Below are 20,481 nucleotides of genomic sequence, written 5' to 3'. Positions count from 1 at the left end.
CTAGTTTGTAACCACACACTCAAATGCTCACGAAGAAGAGCACTGGACAACGTGCATTCGGTTGATCAGTGTTGCCAAATATGCGGTTTTCCCACGAAATTGGGCTACTTAAACTACCAACGGCAACAGTATTATTCATGTCCGAGGGTTGAAGCAACCTCAAATAACATGATATTTAGCCCCTGGAATGCAAATTTTACCAGGGAACCCTGCCAAAAACGCCGGAAACTAATTCACTTCAACCTTTTCAAACTTTATGAATGATTATTTTAGGTTTAAGTGGTGTGTGTAAAGAAACTGGAAGCAAGCAGAGTATGGCTGTTTCTAAAGCACGCAGTGCCATTTGCTGTTAAAATCTAAGCTCAGAATCAATTCGAGAGAGAATCGCGATATATTGGAAAATATCAGAATCGCTCCAGATTCTTTGTATCGTGAATTGATGTATTTTCCCAGCCCTAATAAATAGTGTTTCATAAAAGTTGAAAAACAGAATTTTCTATTTTATTTATTTATTTGTCATTGACAATGGGATTATTATTATTTTTTACTTATAGACAAATTAGTGCAGGTCACAGTTGGACCCTGCAGTTTTTTAAGCAATTTGGACTTTTTTTTTTTTCAAATCTTAATTTTTAATAGTATATCTTTATTTGTAATATGTTTTTAAAATTAATTTTAAACTAAAAACCTTTTTTGTCAAATGTTTTGCTTGAAAATGTGTTTGTGCCACCTTTCTTTAAAATGCATGATGCTTTGTTTTATATATTTTTTTTTTCTAATGCAATGATATTCATATATTTTTAAGTTTGACTTAAAGGTATAGGTCTCACCAAAATTAAAATGCTAATTTTATTTCAAACACGTATGCATTTCTTTCTTCCGCTGGACACAAAGAAACTATTTGGTTACCAACATTCTTCAAAATATCTTCTTTTGTGTTCCACAGAAGAAAGAAAGATTGAGGATGAGTGAATGATGACATGATTTTCATTTTTTTTTTTTACGTGGACTATCCCTGTGTTCAGATGTTTTCATTATACATACATGTACGTACTGTATAAATATATATTCTGCCGACAAACCAGCTCAGCACACATACTATATCAGCATAGTCTGATTGTAATTCATGATTACGCAATATCAAATAACTAAATTAGTTGAATTAATTCACCTTTCTAACGAGCAAATGATTAAAATATAAATGCAGCCTTGCGCTGAGCAGCGTTACAGTAGCATTGTGTTGGGTCACGATAAAACCAACCCATTGAACGGCGCCATTTGATGTGGGATGTTTAATTTAAAACTTTATTGTGATGGAAATCAGGGGAGGGAGACAGACAGGGACGGGAAGACAGGGAATCTCCTTGGTGATAATGTAACCCCTCCCCCCACAGCCCCCCAGTGACGCAGCAGTCCGTGTGTGTGAGAGAGAGCGGAGCCACGAGGTCCTGCTGCCTCAGAGGACGACGTCACCGAGAGCTCCCTCCTCCTCCTCCTGCTCCTGGACCGGGAGGTAAGCAGCCACACGCCCGCTCTCACATGCGAGCGGAGCTTGAGAGTGCGCACTCTCTCTTTCTCTCTCTCTCTCTCTCGTCTCTCATTTCTCACTCTTGTCATTCCGTCTTGAATGTAATCTGTCCAGCCCTGCCTCTGTCACTTTATTTTTATCTCTCATCTCCCTGAAGTCATTCTCTAACACGCTTAATCATACACACACACTCGTCCGAGGATGTGCTGCATTGGCGTGCGCTCTTTCCTGTGGAGCCGTTTGGCTTCTGAGGGATCTTAAACCAGAAGCTCCAGAGCACAGAGAGTGGGGCGTCAGGCTGTTGACTCCTCAATTCCTCCAGGTCAATGTGGTAAGTCGGCGCCGATGTCGACATGGGCAGCAGGCGTGCAGTGGCCCCGGACCCGCGCCTGGACGACAGGTTGATGCCGGCCGCTCTGGTGGAACAGGAGGAAGATGCGGATGAGGACGAGTCCTCCGATACCAGCAGCACAGACCGAGCTACCGTGCCCACATTTGACGTGCCGTATTTCCGTTACATTGATGAGGAGGGCACTGAGGAAGAGGGCGAGGAGGAAGGCTGGTGCAGCAGTCGCTCCCTGTCCTCCATCGAAGAGGAAGACTCCAGTGACTCTTCTGTCTCCCACAGGTACGCTGCTGTGCCTGCCACCCCTGAAAAGGTTTTGGAGCATCTGCTGGGCCACCTGAGGCTGGACGAGGAGCAAAAGATCCCCCAGAGCAGAGAGACAGGTGAGCCGTCACCTTTCACCTCAGTCGTGACCCATATACGGTCAGATGTATTCTGCAGACTTTCTCAACTGATTTGGGGCAAAATCTAACAGGTGTTTATTTTTGTTTTGTTTTTTTGATTATATGGTGATCTGCAGGCTTGATTTGTCTTTCATGTATCATATAACTTATAACTTAGTATGAGTGATTTTTGTTTTTTTTTGTTCACTATAGAAGTATGAAACAGGGTTGGTTTTAAAAGTATTAAAATAAACTATTACAAAAATTCTTAATTGAAAAAAGCTGAGAGAAAATATAAATATTGAACAATTTAGAGTAAAAAAAAGAAGAAATATTGCCTTGGCAACATTATTAAAACTAAAATTAAAATAAAATAAAGCTAAATTTAAATAAATGTAAAAAAAAAAAAAAAAAAAAAGATGAATGTGCATAACAAATGAATAAACCTGAAATTAAATCGAAAACTGAAAATCTAAAGATAAAAATTTATTCAAAATATAAATAAATGCTATTATAGTAGTTTTAAATAATAGTTTAATAACACTGGTCTGAAATTTGATCATCATAAACATGATCATCCCATATCTTAAAGGGAGAGTTCACCCAATTTTGAGGGAAAAAAAAAAAAACTTGTGTTGGTCCAAACCATCCATTCTGCTATGGAACACACACACAAAAAAATATATTTTGAAAATTGTATTTTGCTTTTTTGTTTTTTTGTCCATACAATTAGTCAATTTGACATTCATTAAATGGACAAAAACAGTTGAAACATTCTTCATAATATCTTCTTTTGTGTTCCACAAAAGAAAGAAAGTCATACAGGTTTGGAAGTTTCATGTTTGGGTGAACTATCACTTTAAGCGAATAAATGATCATATTTTAGGAAATACTAAAACCTGGACTATTCAAAACCAGCTGCAAGTCTGAAAAGCCTTCTAAAAATAAAGAATATACTTTATAAAGAATTTTTTTTTTTTTTAATCAACTGTGCATAAACATCTATTAACATTGTCACCTGCAGTTCCAAAAATGTTGTGGCATGTACTTCAAACAGCAGTAACAGTTTTCTGCTTCTGTTTTTGTGTTATAAGGTAAATGAAGTGATAGTGGTGCTCTACCTTTAGCTGACTGCCTGACTATATTCTATCCTGCTGGTACTGAGTTATTATCTCCTGCTGGCTTCAATGGCCTCTCGTCATGGATGGCATGCTGCACACCATGTTTAGCTGGCAACAGTTAAAAAGGAGAAAGGCAGATTGTGGGGTAGTTTCACTTATTAAATGTATCATATAAATATGTTAAATGCTTGAATGATTATAGCGTAGTCATATGAGGTAAAACCACTAATACATGGATCATTTTTGCAGACATACAAAGAGAGGATATAGAAATTCTGCCTGCCAGGCTTAAGGGATTCTTGGTTTTCCAGCAGGAATTTTTGTAGTAAAAAGTATTGATTTAGATTCTCCATAGGGAACAGAACATCTCTGTAGCCCTAAAGCCATTAGGTCCGGGTCAAATCTGGAGTGAAACTGGGATTTGTGATGCTTGTAAATCGCAGATATGATTTGAAGCTGGACAAAGAAACAAATTCATTTTCAGTCCATTTTAAGTTGTATGAATACACTCTGCGTTGAATTGCTGAAGAATTACGTATCAGACTGTTCCGTCTCTCAGACTACATTAGAGGAATGAGTAAGTGTTCTTTCCCATTAGAAAAAGCCTGACTCTGCGGTGGCTGTTCCCCCTCCCTCTGCATGGCGAGCCAGTCCAGCGGAGTGAGTTCTAACCTCATTAAAGACATTGATAGCTAATCGCTATAGTTCAGCTCACTTCTCTGTTGTGCGCACAGAGTCTGTCTGTTTAAATCCTGCACTGCTGCAGTTCTTCAGTCTGCTTTCAGTGCAATTCCAGAACCCTCTTCCATTGCTGATCAAAGGAAAAGATGCCAGTTGGACAAGCACACCACTTATACTCTTATTAATTAACAAAAAGAGTACATGTGGAGTGTAATTAGGTTTAAAGAGACAGTTCACCCAAAAATGAAAATTTGGTTTAGATTTTTATTTTTTTTTGTTCTGAAAGTTTTAATTTACTCATGCTCAGGTTGTTCTAAACCTGTATGGCTGATTTTGGTCTGTGGAACACAAAAGGAAGTGCTTGGCATTCCATACTCTCTTTTTCATATAATGCAAGTGGAGGGGACTGGAGATTTCAAGCTCCAAGAACAATATAAATGCACCATAAAAGTAGTCAATATTAGGTCTGCACAATATTGGGAAAAAACTGACATTGCAGAATTTAGTTTTTCTGCGATTTTATATATTGCGACATGAAAAACAAAACAAAAAAATCACCAGAGGACTTGAATAGCTCTATTTGGAAAGAATTAATCATTCTAGCATGATTGGGGTGATTTTGTAGGTGAGTAAATATGCATAGAAAATAATGAACAAACTACAAGTATAGATAAATATAATACAACAAAGACACAAATGAAATGAATAGTGCTTTATATTTTTCAGGTAAGTCTATTCAGAAATTGAATAATCAAATGTAAAATAACACTGCATAGTCTTCACTGTATAAATTAAATATAATTAATCCACGTTAACCCTTAAATGCATGACTGTTTCGCCAATCATTCTTACATATTTGGGTCTTTATCGAACCGGATCTATATCTAACAAGGAAGGATCTCTACCTGTCGCAATAATATAAAACTCCTCTGATATTAGAGTAACAATTACAGAAGAATAAAATAAATCGTATTTTGTTACCTTTTGGAGCTTGAAAGGACTCAGTTTTACTTGCTCTGCAGTAAATCGCTGATCCATTTCATGTTTCTCTTATTATTTCGTTTTCTGTCTAAATGAGTCGTCACTTCAGCCTTGTGTATCAGACATTGCCACCTTGTGGAATAAAGGTGAATTGCACTTATTCTGTCATCTAAGATTCAATTATTGTTGTGCATAAAAAAAAATATACGTACACTCATACACACCTCGGGTTGTTTGCGACCCTGTTCAATTTTTACAAAAAATGAATACAAAAATAGGCATTCTTTTATAATTTTATGATTTTTTTTTCATGTTATATTCTTTATAATGAATTGATTATGGAATACCAAGAAGGTTGATGTCTAACTTTAAAAAATGAATGAGGAGGAGGGTAGTGAATGACGTCCTGGGTCACTAAAGACCCGAGGTATGCATTCAAGGGTCAAAACTACAAAAGTGATTTTTCCTGTTTGTCTTTTGTTTGATTAACATTCATGACGCAGAAAGCAGCAGGAATATTAGGCAGCTGTCACTTTAAGACCGAATGCGCATATCCAAAATACTGTTACACATCTGGTTTTCTTTCTCAGTTCCCCTAAGCCATAAGCAACTGTGTTTATGAGCGATGTTTTACGTGCAGTTTTTTTTTTTTTTACATGTATGTGTTTGTTACATATAGACATGGAAGAGAATGGCACTCTGTTCACGTTCATCTGTGTGTATGTGTGTGTGTGTGCACAAAAAACAGCCACACGTTCAGAATTGCGTTCTCTTTCGCGTCTTCATGCACTCAATTGGTTGAATGTTTAAAGTGACAGGACCTAAAACACGTTCAAATGATAACCCTTCATTGTATGATTAGTCAAACTTTGCAATTAATCCGAGAATCACATGCGTTTTGAACCATGGTGTATGGTCTATATGGATTAACGATCCCTATACTTGACATTGTAAATCCTGCGATGTGACTATCACGAATGCGCACATCACGTTTTCGATGCTAAAACGATATACCGTGCAGCCATAGTCAATATGACTTTTGCGCTATATATCTAAGTCTTCTGAAAAAGTCAGAAGTTGTTATTAACTGAAAGTCTTTACTTGAAATTCTTGCTTGACAACCATTCACTTTCACTGTATGTAAAAGAGCAGCTTAAACGTTCTGCTAAACGTCTCCTTTTGTGTTCCATTGAACAAAGAAAGCCATACAGATTCCTAAAGATGTAAATGATGATATAAATTTGGTTGGGCTGTTCTTTTAAAAGCTTTGTGCTGATGAAGTACAACTCTTATCATCACTGTTCTATTATAAAAAAATGAGAAAATAAAAATTGTAGGTGTTGACAGGGTAAACAGTGATATATTGGTGAGAGAAAAGGTCACCAAGATCTATGAACTGTCAGATGAAGTGACTTCACTCCTTACTGCATGGTAAGCTCTACTCTACTGGGAGGGTTTTGTCCACACTCAAAATCTATTATGGTTTAAATGGTATGACAGATAGTAAATGAGATTTTTTTTTTTTTTTTTACACCAATTTTTGAAATGCTTCCATAACTGCATTAGCTCAGACTGCCCGGTGATCCATATATAGTTTAACTAAGGCATTGCATGTGTCTGTCTATGTGAAGATGTCTGTGCATTGGTATAAATTGTGTGTTCTTGTGAACAGAGAGAGACAAAGAAAGAATCAGACAGCCAGAAGGAGGCAGAGATTCCCAGAGGACAGGTCTCAGGGGACATGAAGCTTGCCGGTGTATTATTTGGGATTGTCATGCTTGCAGACCCTCACATGTGTAGGGAGTTTGATAGGGCTTAGTATTGATTTCATACGGCTTCTGAAGTATCCATCAGCTGATCCCGTATGAATTCCGTGTTTACATCCTGCAGGACAGGCAGCTTCTGCACACAAAGGGATTTAAATGTTTGTTGTTTAACGCATGAAGCCAAAGGGAAGCGTGCAGTAAAAGTATTGATTCGCTTATGGAGAGCAGAGGTTGTTTTATTGTTTTTCCAAATGAAAGGTATCCAGCCAACTGTATCTCCCTACAGAGCTGGAGCTCTTGGCATTCTTAATGCTAATACATATACAGAAACAAGATGATGTGCAATGAAAGAAAGTAGTAGTGGTTTGGTACTTATATGTGTTTGCCTGGGGTTCAATGCTTTTGTTGATTAAAAAATTATTTTAGGGTCAAACATGCAAGAAATGTTACAATTTTGTAACAGGGATTCATTCAGAATAGTGTTTTTTTTTTTGTTTTGTTTTTTCTGATGTCATGTTATTTCAGCATTCAGTCTGTGTGTGTTTGCATGAGGCTTCCTGCTGATAGCAAATAAAAAAACAAATGAGATGAGGAAGGAATCTAATCAATTTCATTGCCATTTTGGCTTTGATTATTTTGGCGATTAATGTTTATTGATCCTCAAGCCAAGAGGGTATATTGGGTTATTTTATATTTGGACTGTAGCATGTGTTTGATGAATGTAATGTTTCCTCTGTGTCCAATACCAGGCATTTTCTCCAGTAATGAACATGTCTTTTTCAATTTTCAGTGCTCTGCATTTAATACAAAATTTACAGAACATTGATTTGGTGTATCGCACTGATAAACAATCCTATATGAGCTGCAGGTAAAAATGGTTATAATGTTCATACAGTGCTAAACAGAAGCTCACAGCATTCAGTGTTGTCCGAAAGTCTAAGACCACCATTTCAAAAATCTAGAATAAAACCTGAAACAAACAGAAATGTTGAATTTAAATCTAAAAATGGGACATAAAACGGTTATTAAAGCAAAACGGAGATGTACGAAATGTAAAGAAATTCTTAAAAAAAAACCAAAAAAAAAAAACCTACCATTCAAAGGAAAGAAGCTTGGACACATTAAATTGATCAGAAATGATAGTAAAGACATATCATTTTAAAAAAAGAGTATTTCAAAGAAATGCTGTTCCTTTCTATTCATCAAAACATCCTTAAAAAAACTTAAAAAAAATATTAAGCAGCACAATTGTTTTCAACATTAATAATAAGAAGAAATATTTCTTGAGCACCAAATTAGCATATTAGAATGATCATGAAGGATCATGTGACACTAAAGACTGAAGTAATGATGCAGAAAATTAAACTTTGCCATTACAAGAATAAATTACATTCTAAAATGTTAAAATAGAAAAGTTTTTTTTCACAATATTACTGTTTACTTGTAATAAATGCAGCCTTAGTGAGCATAAGATACTTTCAAAAACATTAAAAAATCTCACCAACCACAAATTTTTAAATAATAAACTGTAAAAAAAGCATCATTTTGTAAATAACAAAAACAAAAATACAGTAAAAATGTAAACATATTTACAGAACAACCTTTAAAGTGTACAGTATAAAACTGTAATTTACCAACTAGAACATTTGCTACTTAATGCTACACACTGTTATTAAAATCTACTTTGTAACTTTAACATAATACTGACAACAACCCTAATAATGCAGGTGGTAAAAGAGAAGTTCATCACAAGTAGCTTTTATACTATTATACTAGTCATTCACGCACTGTAACACACGACACTACTGGGTATGTCAGTTTATAGCTTTTCACTTTTAAATTATAATTTGATTTGTTCTGTTTTACTTCTAAAAACTGTACATTTAACAGTATTTTACTGTAAATTTGTCCGGTTAGATCTTTTACAGTTTTTTCCTGTATACAGTATGGGAACTTATTGTTAACCTATTAACAGTTTTTACAATATTTTACAGTTAAAATTACACTCATTTTTACAGTATAGTCTACATTCATATTTTATTTCAACTTATCCCTCAAATTGTTGTGGTGATAATATAATTTGTAATTTACTTTGCATTCAAAAGCATAAACATTTAGATCATTTTGGTAACTGATCTTGAAGTAACATGTATTATCCAGTGTTCTTTAAAGGGTTAGTTCACCCAAAAATGAAAATCCTGTAATTTATTACTCACCTTAATGCTGTTCCACACCCGTAAGACCTTCATTCATCTTTGGAACGCAAATTTGAGAGATTTTAGTTGAAATCCGATGGCTCCGTGAGGCCTTCATAGGGAGCAATGACATTTCCTCTATAAAGATCCATAAAGGTACTAAAAACACATTTAAATCAGTTCATGTGAGTACAGTGGTTCAATATTAATATTATAAAGCGATGAGAAAATTTTGGTGCGCCAAAAAAAAAAACTGAAATAATGACTCACATAGTGATGGCCGATTTCAAAACACTGCTTCAGGAAGCTTCAGAGCATAATGAATCAGTGTGTCAAATCAGCGTTTCGGAGCACCAAAGTCACGTGATTTCAGCAGTTTAGTGGTTTGACACGCGATCCGAATCGTGATTCAACACAAAAGATTCATAACGCTCCGAAGCTTCCTGAAGCAGTGTTTTGAACTCGGCCATCACTATATAAGTCATTATTTTGTTTTTTTGCCGCACCAAAAATATTCTTGTCGCTTTATAATATTAAGGTGGAACCAGTGTACTCACATGAACTGATTTAAATATGTTTTTAGTACTATTTAGGAAATGTCATTGCTGGCTATTGAGGCCTCACTGAGCCATTGGATTTCAGCAAAAATATCTTTATTTGTGTTCTGAAGATGAACGAAGGTCTTACGGGTGTGGAACGACATGAGGGTGAGTAATAAATGACATTATTTTCATTTTTGGGTGAACTAACCCTTTAACAATCCAAACCTCAGGCGATATTGAACAAATATGATAAAGAATGAGACCATTTGTTTCTGTAAGACATGTGAATTGGTTTTGCTCCCCTGATCCAATGTCTTCTATTTCTGCCTTAAATGAAGTCAATCACCTGGACAGCGCTCTGGTCGGATCTGTGTTCAAGGCCTTTTCGGGGTAATTGGCTAGCTCTGCTCAATGAGCAATAATCAAACCCTGTCCACATGGTTAACGAAAAGGCTTGTGGGAATGGCTTCATTTGATGATGATAACTTGGCACACACTAAAATTACTGAACACTCCCACACGAACCATGAGCATAATGGGCCTGAAGCTGTCAGAGCTCTCATTATCCATGATTTATGCAAAACGGGAATAATTTGAGTAAAATCATCAAAAACAAAACAAGGAGAGTGATTCTGTATGTGTGCTTTTCAAGAATGCTGATAAATTTGGTGCAGACACTTAATGAGATGAAGTTGTTTAAAGTCAATCATCTGTCACACCCTCTCGTTAACTGTAACAGTCTCATTTTCCTTTTTCTGGAAGCTCGGGTTTCTTGTATGCATCTGTCAATATCATAAGCAGCTGACCGGGCCTGTGTTCGCAAGCCATGAACTGTGGTATCCCTCAGCTGTCCATCAAAGCATCAGACAGCAGCTCAGTTGACCTCCAGGGTTTGCCGCTGTCATTGAGGTGGTCATTAACGCTCAGCTTTTTCACATCATGTTTTCAAGTCAAGCTGACACACTCTGTCTGATCGTTCCTGCAGTGTGGGTGGAAGAGCTTGAAAGAGCTTGGAAGATTTAAGAGACACCGAGAATATAGTTAGACCTACTTTTTCCACTGTGAGAGGAAAAGCAAAACATTGTTTCTGCAGTTTAGCCAAGGTTTTCAAAAACATTTTTCCAGTATTCCAGGATGTCTCAGTATTCATAATGATTGTAAATGATTCTCAGGAACGATCTGCTTAAATGCATTTGGGATGAAATTCATCAATATATTCTGGAATGTAGCAATAAATATTTTTAGATTTTTTTAGAACCATTGTGATGATTTTTATAGCAATTAAAATTATTTATATAATTTTGATTCAAACCAGTAAACATTTGAATAATTATAAATACAACAATGTTATAAATATATCCCTATTTTTTGTGTGTAATGAGAATGAGATTTATTTTGTTTTACGGTAATGAGAATGAGATGTATTTCATGTTACGGTAACGAGATTGAGATTTTTTGTGTTATGGTAATAAGAATGGGATGTATTTCTTTTTACAGTAATGAGAATAAGATTTATTTTGTGTTATGTTAATGAGCAGGGGTCTCAAACTCAAATTGGCTGGGGGCCGTTTCTGTGATTGACACCTCATAGGAGGGCCATAACATTCAAGCGCAAGAAAGCGCAACATTTCAGAAAATTTACTTTCCTTTGCATTATTTCTCATTTACATCAAATTTGCCTACTAAAATATATTTATACCTATACTCTAAATATTCTATTTACCATTCTAAATGTAAACAGCAGTGTCTCTCTCATTGTTACAGAGTGTAATATAATTATATAATACTATTACTAATATAATACTACTAGGCCTAATATACTATTAATTGCAATAGTCTGGTGCAACTTCTCACATCCAACAAGGTGCATGGAATAAAAAAAAATATAGTAATTTAGGATCAAAACCATCAACACTTGTGGTGTGGAGGGGTCAGAAATAAACAAAAACTGCAGCTATATATCACCTTTATTTTGCCAAAAAATAAAAATCTCTCATTGTTACATACATTATTAGTTTTTAATATTTAGTGGAAGTATTTTCCCTTACTTTATGTTAGCTTAAATAACATTAAAATTTTGCACTGACCAACACTGTACTGAACAAATACAATCCCTGAATACATTTGTACACTCTTCTGTTACTTGAGACACCTGGCAGCGCATTTGTCCAAGATGCCGTTTGAACATCGGTAACATTTAATGGCTGCATCAGACGCGTTTCGGTGGTTTAAATCGACGCTCATGACTTGAAGTCAAGAGCTTTTACTGTAATTTAGGCAAGCGCGCTCATAATAGAAGCGACATGGTTGCATAGCTACGACAGACGCCACTGGAGCAAAAGCGTATTGGAAAGGAGGAAAATGTGGCGCGGTCGCTTATGTGACGCGATATGTGGATGCCCCCATAGAACGGCGACTTTTTCTTTGCATATCAGACAGGTAGCAACTGGAGAGAAAAATAATAATAATTTAGCGGGCCGGATTATGTTTTATTTTTGAGATCAGTTGCGGGCCGGGTAGAGAGGGAGGGCGGGCCGTAAATGGCCCGCGGGCCGGCAGTTTGAGACCACTGTTAATGAGAATGAGTTGTATTTCATGTGATGGTAATGAGAATGAGATTTATTTCACGTTACGGTAATGAGAATGAGATGCATTTCATGTTATGGTAATGAGAATGAGATCCATTTCACGTTACGGTAATGAGAATGAGATTTATTTTGTGTTACGGTAATGAGAATGAGATGTATTTCATGTGATGGTAATGAGAATGAGATCCATTTCACGTTACGGTAATGAGAATGAGATGCATTTCACGTTACGGTAATGAGAATGAGATTTATTTCACATTGCGGTAATGTGAATGAGATGTATTTCTTGTGATGGTTATGAGAATGAGATGTATTTCATGTTACGGTAATGAGAATAAGATGCACTTCACGTTACGGTAAAGAGAATGAGATTTATTTTGTGTTACGGTAATGAGAATGATATTTATTTTGTGTTATGTAATGAGAATGAGATTTATTTCACGTTATGGTAATGAGAATGAGCTGTAGTTCATGTTACGGTAATGAGAATGAGATTTATTTCACGTTACGGTTATGAGAATGAGATGTATTTCATGTTACGGTAATGAGAATGAGATTTATTTCACCTTACGGTAATGACAATGAGATGTATTTCATGTAATGAGAATAAGATGCACTTCATGGTACGGTAAAGAGAAAGAGATTTATTTTGTTACGGTAATGAGAATGAGATGCATTTTCTCAAATGAGGATGAGATTTATGTCCTGTTACAGTAATGGCAATGACATTTTTCTATGTTACGGTAATGTGAAGGACATTATTCTCACATGATTTCTCACGTTATTTTGTGTTATTGTAACAAGAAAGAGATTTATTTGTGTGTTACAATAATGAGAATTTGGTAGGGGAAATATGCTGTATAATCATAAAAATGGTGTCAAAAAGCAAAAATCTTAAAGGTTATAAAATAGGGTTCATTTTATTTAAGCAAAATTTTATTCATCATTTTTTTTTTTTTTTGGGGGGGTGAAATATGGCCCGGATATGTTCTTCACAGGGTTTTTTGAGAGTCAACTGTGACTTATCCCAGTCTTTATATCTTACAGAAATCTGATTCTAGATTCAGTCTACACTCTTAGTCATGGTCAGTTGAATAGTTTGCTACAAGCACAATTAGCATGGATTGAAAATGTAGTTTTTTTATTTAGGGAAGTCAAGTATGTCTAATCTTTTGCTGGTCTCACACTTTCTCACCACAGAGCAGTAGTATTTTCCAGGAAAAGTGGAACGTTGAGCTGCAGTAAAGTCCTTCATTTTTCAGATAATGAAAAATGCATCATCCTGTTTTGGTTGTAGCTGGGGAAGTGAAGAACTGAAAAAGTGAAGAGGGAGTCAGGTTTATCTGCTGCTGCAGAATAATGAGAGTTCTTGTGAAAGTCTCTCTGCAAATTAGTGAGTGGGTGTTTGTGTTTGTGTTTGTGTTTGTGTGTGTGTGTGTGTGTGTGTGTGTGTGTGTGTGTGTGTGTGTGTGTGTTGCGTGTAGCTGCTGATTGGATGATTAGATTTTGTTTAGCACCGTTTTGAGAGGCACAGCACAACATAAAGATGCACACTTGCAGTGTAGACAGTTTCAGTGATTACAGTTGAACTGATCAAGCTCTCTCCACACGTTTGCTGTGTAACACTGCGTGAGTCTGTAGAGAATGTGTTTAGTGAGAGTGCAGCTTTGGATTGCCAAAGTTTCAGGGTGTCATTTTGAGCTGTTTATAATTTCTGACTGCATCTGAATTCCTGTTCTTTCATAGTATGTACTGAAAAACAAAACCCTTGACTGTTAGAGAACATACTGCAGGTTTGCAGGTGTAGTAAAAGTACAGTACACAGAAATACTATTCACCATGTTGGCATTATTTTTTGTGTTCTTTGAAACATAACAACTGTGAAACCAATTTACTGCAAAGTAACACTTAGAAAAAGCTGCCAGGGTCACAGTTGTCAGTTATTTTTTTATTTTTCCATGTTTTTAATTTGACAGCTTAAAGGATTAGTTCACCCAAAAAATGAAATATCTGTCATGAATTACTCACCCTCATGTAGTTCCAAACCTGTAAGACTTTCGTTCATCTTCGGAACACAAATTAAGATCTTTTTGATGAAATCTAAGAGGTTTCTGTCCCTACATAGACAGCTTCTGCAATTTAAATTTTGATGCTTCAAAAAGTTAATAAAAAGATTGTAAAAATAATCTAAATGAATTGAGTGGTTTATTCCAAATTTTCTAAAGCGAATCGATCGCTTTTTATGAACAGATTTAATTTAGGCTTTTTTAAATTTAGACTTTTTGTGCGCAAAAAACAAACAAAAATAACGACTTTATTCAACAAGCGGAAACAAACTTCCATAAAAACGGCCTCGGAATTTCAGCACGTGCAGTACGTCATCCAGTATCATGAATACTGTGTTTTGGACGTCATATTCATGTGACATGCTCTGTTTTTCATTCTGTCACTGTGATGGAAAGCACATTGCATATTCGGACATAGTGTCTCTCTGTGTGTGTGTGTGTGTGAGTAAGCAAGCACTATTGGCAGCAGCGTGTACAGCTGCTAGCTGCAGATTACCATAATGATGCGAGCAGTTCAGCAGAGCAGAACGCACAAAGCTCAAGGAAGTAAGTGTGAAATTAAAGAAGAATTTACAACAGTGCCAATGCAGCACACTCACTCCGCAGCCCGCAGGAAGAGTGTCACTAATTGGATTTACAGCTTATGGAGGAATCCCTCTGTCACCATACACTGCTTCAGAAAACACTCAACTCATTCATTATTCTCTCCCTTTCTCCCTCCAACCCCCCTGCTTCGCTTTAGGTTGCATAAGTCTAATTTAGTGGTAATTGGAATAAACATCAGAGTGCCTTAAAATCTGACTGTGAGAAATTGTTAGTCTGTTTATGAAGTTTGGCTCTATTTAATTACAGTTTCAGGGATCCTTAAGACCTACATTTATATTTACCATTTACTTAGAATTAACACACAAAGTCACTAACGATGTGTAGGTTACACTTTATTTTAAGGTGTCTGTGTTACATTTAAGTACTGAGTAATAATAATTAACTACATGTACTTACTGTAGAATTATGGCTAGGACTGTGGTTTGGTTTAGGGCTAGTTGCATGATGTAATTATGCATAATTTACTGTTATTACTATAGTAACTACTGTATATGTAACACTGTAAAATAATGTGTTACCCAAAATCATTTTATATGATTTGTTTGTTGCACTGCAATTATTATAATGATTTCTGAAGGATCATGTGACGCTGAAATCTGGAGAAATTATGCTGAAAATTCAGCTTTGCCATCACAGAAATACAATATTTTAATATGTTAAAAAAGAAAACTTACATTTAAATTGTAATAATATTTCTCAATATTTCTGGTTTTACTGTATTTGATGAAGCCTTAAACTAAAAAATTTTTTATTTTTTTTTTACCAACTCCAAACTTTTAAACGATATTGTGATTGAGAGGCACAATTGCATAAGATATTGAGCCTTAATTAGTTCATTTTACTTACACCAAAAGAATATGTGTGTATCTTTCAAAGGCTTATAAATAATTCATAATGGTTTGAGGGACAAATCTAATCTATTTCATTACTAGTTCGTTTATTGATACTCTAGCCAAGAGGATGGATTGGTTTATTGTATTTTTGCATTCAGGCATGTGTTCAGTGAATGTAATGTTTCCTCTTTGTCTCATTATAAGCCATTTTCTCCAATAACGATTATATCTTGTCATGGAAATTCTCAATACAAATCTGACTTCACCACTGACAATTCAAACAACCTCCAGTTGTCAATATAATATATATAATACTCAGTAATACTACAGTATCTCAAGGTATTTCCTTTCTCGAATACTTCTAATACATTTCCAATACTTTGAGGTAATTCCCTTTCCAAAGTAAGGTGACGGCGTCCCATCAAGAAGCTACTATCACTACCTCAATCACACAAGAGCACACAGGTCTTTAGCATCTATACGCTCTCACCGTCCTTCTCAGGTGTACGCTAGTCCGACAGAGGATCATTAATACTAACTCAGAGTATTACAGCCTCACCTCGAGGGCGACTCTATAGTCTTCCAAAACTATCACTGTCTCTGCTGTGGTCTTTTGAGCGTAGAATCTTTAGTACTTCTATTCCTCAGCTGCGCAGCATATACCTGACATGACTTCCAAGTTGCTCTTTGTAGAAATGAAGTTTTATTTACGGCCGGGAGATCACTGGTCACAACAACCAAGTATTCAAGTCTCAATGAATAGAAAGATACATGCACATTTAAACCTTACAGTTGAGTAAAAATCAATGTCTTCTTCACTGTGATTTGTTCTGGTGATTGGTTTGTAATGATCTAAGCTAATCATATGACTGGTCTTTGACCTGAGCATCCTTAGTCTGCATTTTCTGTACATTTCATGTTGACATAAAATATTTCTATCACAATCTTCAAGTTAGTGTTTTCGTTTCCAGCATGAATTTAAGCGATTGTTCACCCAAAAATGAAAATTCTTTCAATTACTCACCCTCAAGTTGTTCCAAACCTGTATGAATTTCTTTCTTCTGTTGAACACAAAATAAGATATTTTGAAAAATGTCTGTAACCAAACAGTTGATGGGCCCCATTGACCTCCATAGTATTTTATGTCTATCCTTGTATTGTTCAACTGTTCGAGGTTGATATGGGATTGAGAAAGTAAGTAAGCAATAAGGTACAACAGGCTGTGCTGTACTGCAAATAAGCCACGGCTGAAGGGCGTTGCAACCACTTTAGCCGTGACTTATTCACGATACAGAAAAAGCTTTCCTTCTGCCGGAAAAAATAGTCCCTGACTGTAAACAGCAACAGAAGTTACATTATTACGCCATTAGATGGCGGCAAAGACTCTTCGAGTGTGTCAGTCAAAAGCGAAGACTTTTACATTGAAAATACTGAATCGTTGTGAACATGGAACAAGACGCAACTGACAAATGCTTTGATTAGTGCCGTCAGTCACGGGAAAACCCCTTAAATGTTAAAAGGACAAGATAATACATCAGACATTTAAACAGATGTTTTATTATGAACATAGGACTGACCTGAGGGAAAATGCTAAATCTGAATGCAGGTAATAAAATCGCTCACTCAATCTTTTTTCTCACAATACTCTTCTACATAATACAGTGAATATCAATGAACAATATCAATTGAGAACACACAGTTTACGTTGCTAAGAGTAGTTGCTAAGGGTGTTGTGTAGTGATACACAGAACTGTTGGGTGAAGCGGTCATAGCCGTGTTTTATTGTGAATAAAACACAGCTATTGACCAATCAGAATCAAGGACAGGAACTAACCATTTTATATTTAGTAATAAGTAATGCAATACTTTTTTGAGTGAGTAATAAGCACAGTAATCTAATTAGTTACCTTTTTAATCAAACTTTTTTCACAAAAGAACGTGTATTGGTGCTTTGCACAAGGGAGGTACAACATTAGGTATTGCTCAACGTTGTTACATTTGGTGTTCAGAATGTACGTTGAAGGCATCTAAATTACTCACAAGCCAAAAACCAAGAAATTCTGTCGATCTGCAGATCAGATGAGAATATCGATTGATGTCTGTGAGAGCAAATGGTGAAATTTATATTCCTGCAGAGCAAATTAAAGTGGAATGAACAGTGAATGCATATCAGTCATTACGGCCTTATCAGAGTAATGGTGTCATTATGTGAGTAATAGTGTGTTTTAGTGGGATCAGCAGAGAGGTCAGGCATATTAAGGGCCATTTAATGTCCTTTTCTCCCTTTCTCTTCTTGTTCACTTCTTGTCTCTTTCTTTTGTCTCTCTATTATTAGCTATAGATTATAGTGGGGTTAGTGTGGAGTAGTGGTAAGGACTCAGGAGCCAGGGAAGTTTCTGTAGTACCCATGAAGCATCACCACTGTACCCTACAGCAAGGCAGTTCAGTCAAAATGGATTGCTCGTGTAATATGTTTGTGGCACATGTCAAAGTTGTGGAAGCTCTTGACTTGGTCCCCTGGTCATGTGGTGATGCTAAAAAGTGACTTCTTTTTTGAGCTGAACTAGCAGCACTGTGCGTGATGTACAACATAAAATATTTGGACATTGACACCTAAATGTACGAATGTTTTTGTGAAATGTTTCCTCGATCTGTTTAAAAAAATATTCTCAGGGTACCCGCGGGGTCTTAAAAGCATTGAAAAAGTCTTAAATTTGATAATCTAAAATTAAGGCCTTAATAGCCTTGAATTTGGTATACAAAGTCTTGGATTTCGTTACAAAGGTCTTTTTTTTTAAACTTTTCCTAGGATTAAGTTCATACCGTAACAAAATGAACTGTTACTAGTGTAGGCTAATTAAAAATTCATGCAGCGTAATGTTGAGTGCACCTCGCGCTCCACGTCATAGCAGTAAGCGCGAAAGCTCGCGCACCCGTTACTATGGTTACTAGGCAGGTGAGGTAAATTACTACAGATGAGCCGGATACTCGGCTGAAACGAGTATCCGGTACGTATAAATCACTTCTGCCGAGTACGAGTATTATACGAGTAATACGAGTCAATATCTGTGCTAGGATTGAATGAAAATCATCATTGGGTAGCTGATTGTGTCAGCGTTCTGTGATAGTCTAGTCCAGTGGTCTCAAACTGCCGGCCCGCGGGCCATTTACGGCCCGCAACTGATCTCAAAAATAAAACATAATCCGGCCCGCTAAATTATTATTATTATTATTATAATTATTATTCTCTAGTACGCGTCACATACGCGGCCACGCCGGCATTCTCCTTCTTTCCAATGCTCTTTCGCTCCCGTGGCGTCTGTCGTTGCTATGCAACCATGAGCCGCGCTCTCAACCGCGTCGCTTCTATTATGAGCGCGCTTGCCTAAATTACAGTAAAAGCACTCGACTTTAAGTCACGAGCGTCGTTTTAAATCACCGAAACGCGTCCGATGCTACCATGTCAAGAAACAGAAGAGTGTACAAATATATTCAAGGGTTGTATTTGTTCTGTACAGTGTTGTTCAGTGCAAGATTTTAATTTTATTTAAGCTAGCATGAAGTAAAAGAAAACAGCCTACTTCCACTAAATGTTAAAAACTAATAACAATGAGAGATTTTCATTTTTTGGCAAAATAAAGTTGATATATTTCTTCAGTTATCTTCAGTTTTTTTGTTTATTTCTGACCCCTCCCTGGCATCTATGAGTGTTGCTGGTTTTGTTCCTAAATTACTTCTTTTTTTTTTTATTCCATGCACCTTGTTGGATGTGAGAAGTTGCACCAGACTATTGCAATTAATAGTATTATATTAGTAGTATTACATCAATTACATTAGTAGTATTACATCAATTACATCATAGTATTAGCCTATACAATTATATTACACTCTGTAACAATGAGAGAGACACTGCTGTTTACATTTAGTAGGCCTATGGTAAATAAAATATTTATAGTATAGGTATAAAAATATATGCCGAATTAATTATTTTCTAGGGTTCAAAATTTATACGGATTTGACATTTTCCCCTCACACTTCTGTCAGAATGGGTACGAAGTTGGCATTGAATTTCATTTAAAATGGTATTGAAAAGGTCTTAAAAAGCCTTGAATTTCATTTGGAGGATCCTGGGGGTACCCTGATTCTAGATATACTTTATAATATTGTATGAATTGTTCTTCTATAAAGAAGCATTGCCTTTAGGTGATATAACTGAAACTTAATTATGAGTTTGCAGGTTGCACTGAGGTGAACGATAAGGGGTTCTTCATCATTTCCAGAATGAATCTCTTTAACAAAGGTTACGTGGCATAAGTTTAAATGTGACCCATTACTGTACGCAGGAAACGTTCTGTCGTTCTGCATGGCAGATAAGGATGGCTGCCATCACTGTGCAGTGGGATTAAAAACATTAGCAGTCGTGCACAAGGTCACCACGCACCGAGTGCTTGTTCCTTCAGTAATACTTTCACAGCGAGATGATGTATGAACATGCTTCCAGGCAAACACAACTCTAATTAAAGTGGTGCAATTGCAAAGTGTGATAATGCAGGAGAAACGAGGTCAGGAGGAAAGAGAGAGAACAGAAGAAAACAAACAAGAGCACATGTAAACTGCCTGTTGGGTTTGATTTAGCTGTGCTGAATTTTTCATGACGCTATACCAGAGTCTAAACGTTTACTGGCTTTATGTAGCTGCAGTGCTTGGCGTTGTAAAAAGATCAGGTTTTAAGGAATAACCTGCTTTAACCCTCTTGTGCTGTTCTGTCATTTTTGACAGGAAAATTATATATATATATATATATATATATATATATATATATATATATATATATAGGTATTATTA

At 36.1% G+C, this 20,481-nt stretch overlaps 1 protein-coding gene across 3 annotated transcripts in view; it reads left to right on the top strand.

Moving 5' to 3' along the window:
• Positions 1 to 20,481, top strand: part of rapgef5b (Rap guanine nucleotide exchange factor (GEF) 5b) — an 84,057-nt gene that overhangs the window by 39,580 nt on the left and 23,996 nt on the right. For all 3 annotated transcript variants that reach the window (XM_067402371.1, XM_067402367.1, XM_067402372.1), the window contains 2 exons: positions 1,395 to 1,513; positions 2,157 to 2,257. In XM_067402371.1, the coding sequence (XP_067258472.1) occupies positions 1,395 to 1,513; positions 2,157 to 2,257 (220 nt within the window). The remainder of the gene's footprint in view (positions 1 to 1,394; positions 1,514 to 2,156; positions 2,258 to 20,481) is intronic.

This window comes from Chanodichthys erythropterus, chromosome 2 (genome assembly GCF_024489055.1).
Source record: "Chanodichthys erythropterus isolate Z2021 chromosome 2, ASM2448905v1, whole genome shotgun sequence".
Lineage (NCBI taxonomy): Eukaryota > Metazoa > Chordata > Actinopteri > Cypriniformes > Xenocyprididae > Chanodichthys > Chanodichthys erythropterus.
Note: the sequence above shows the minus strand (reverse complement) of the source record. Positions and strands in the feature narration are given on the sequence as shown.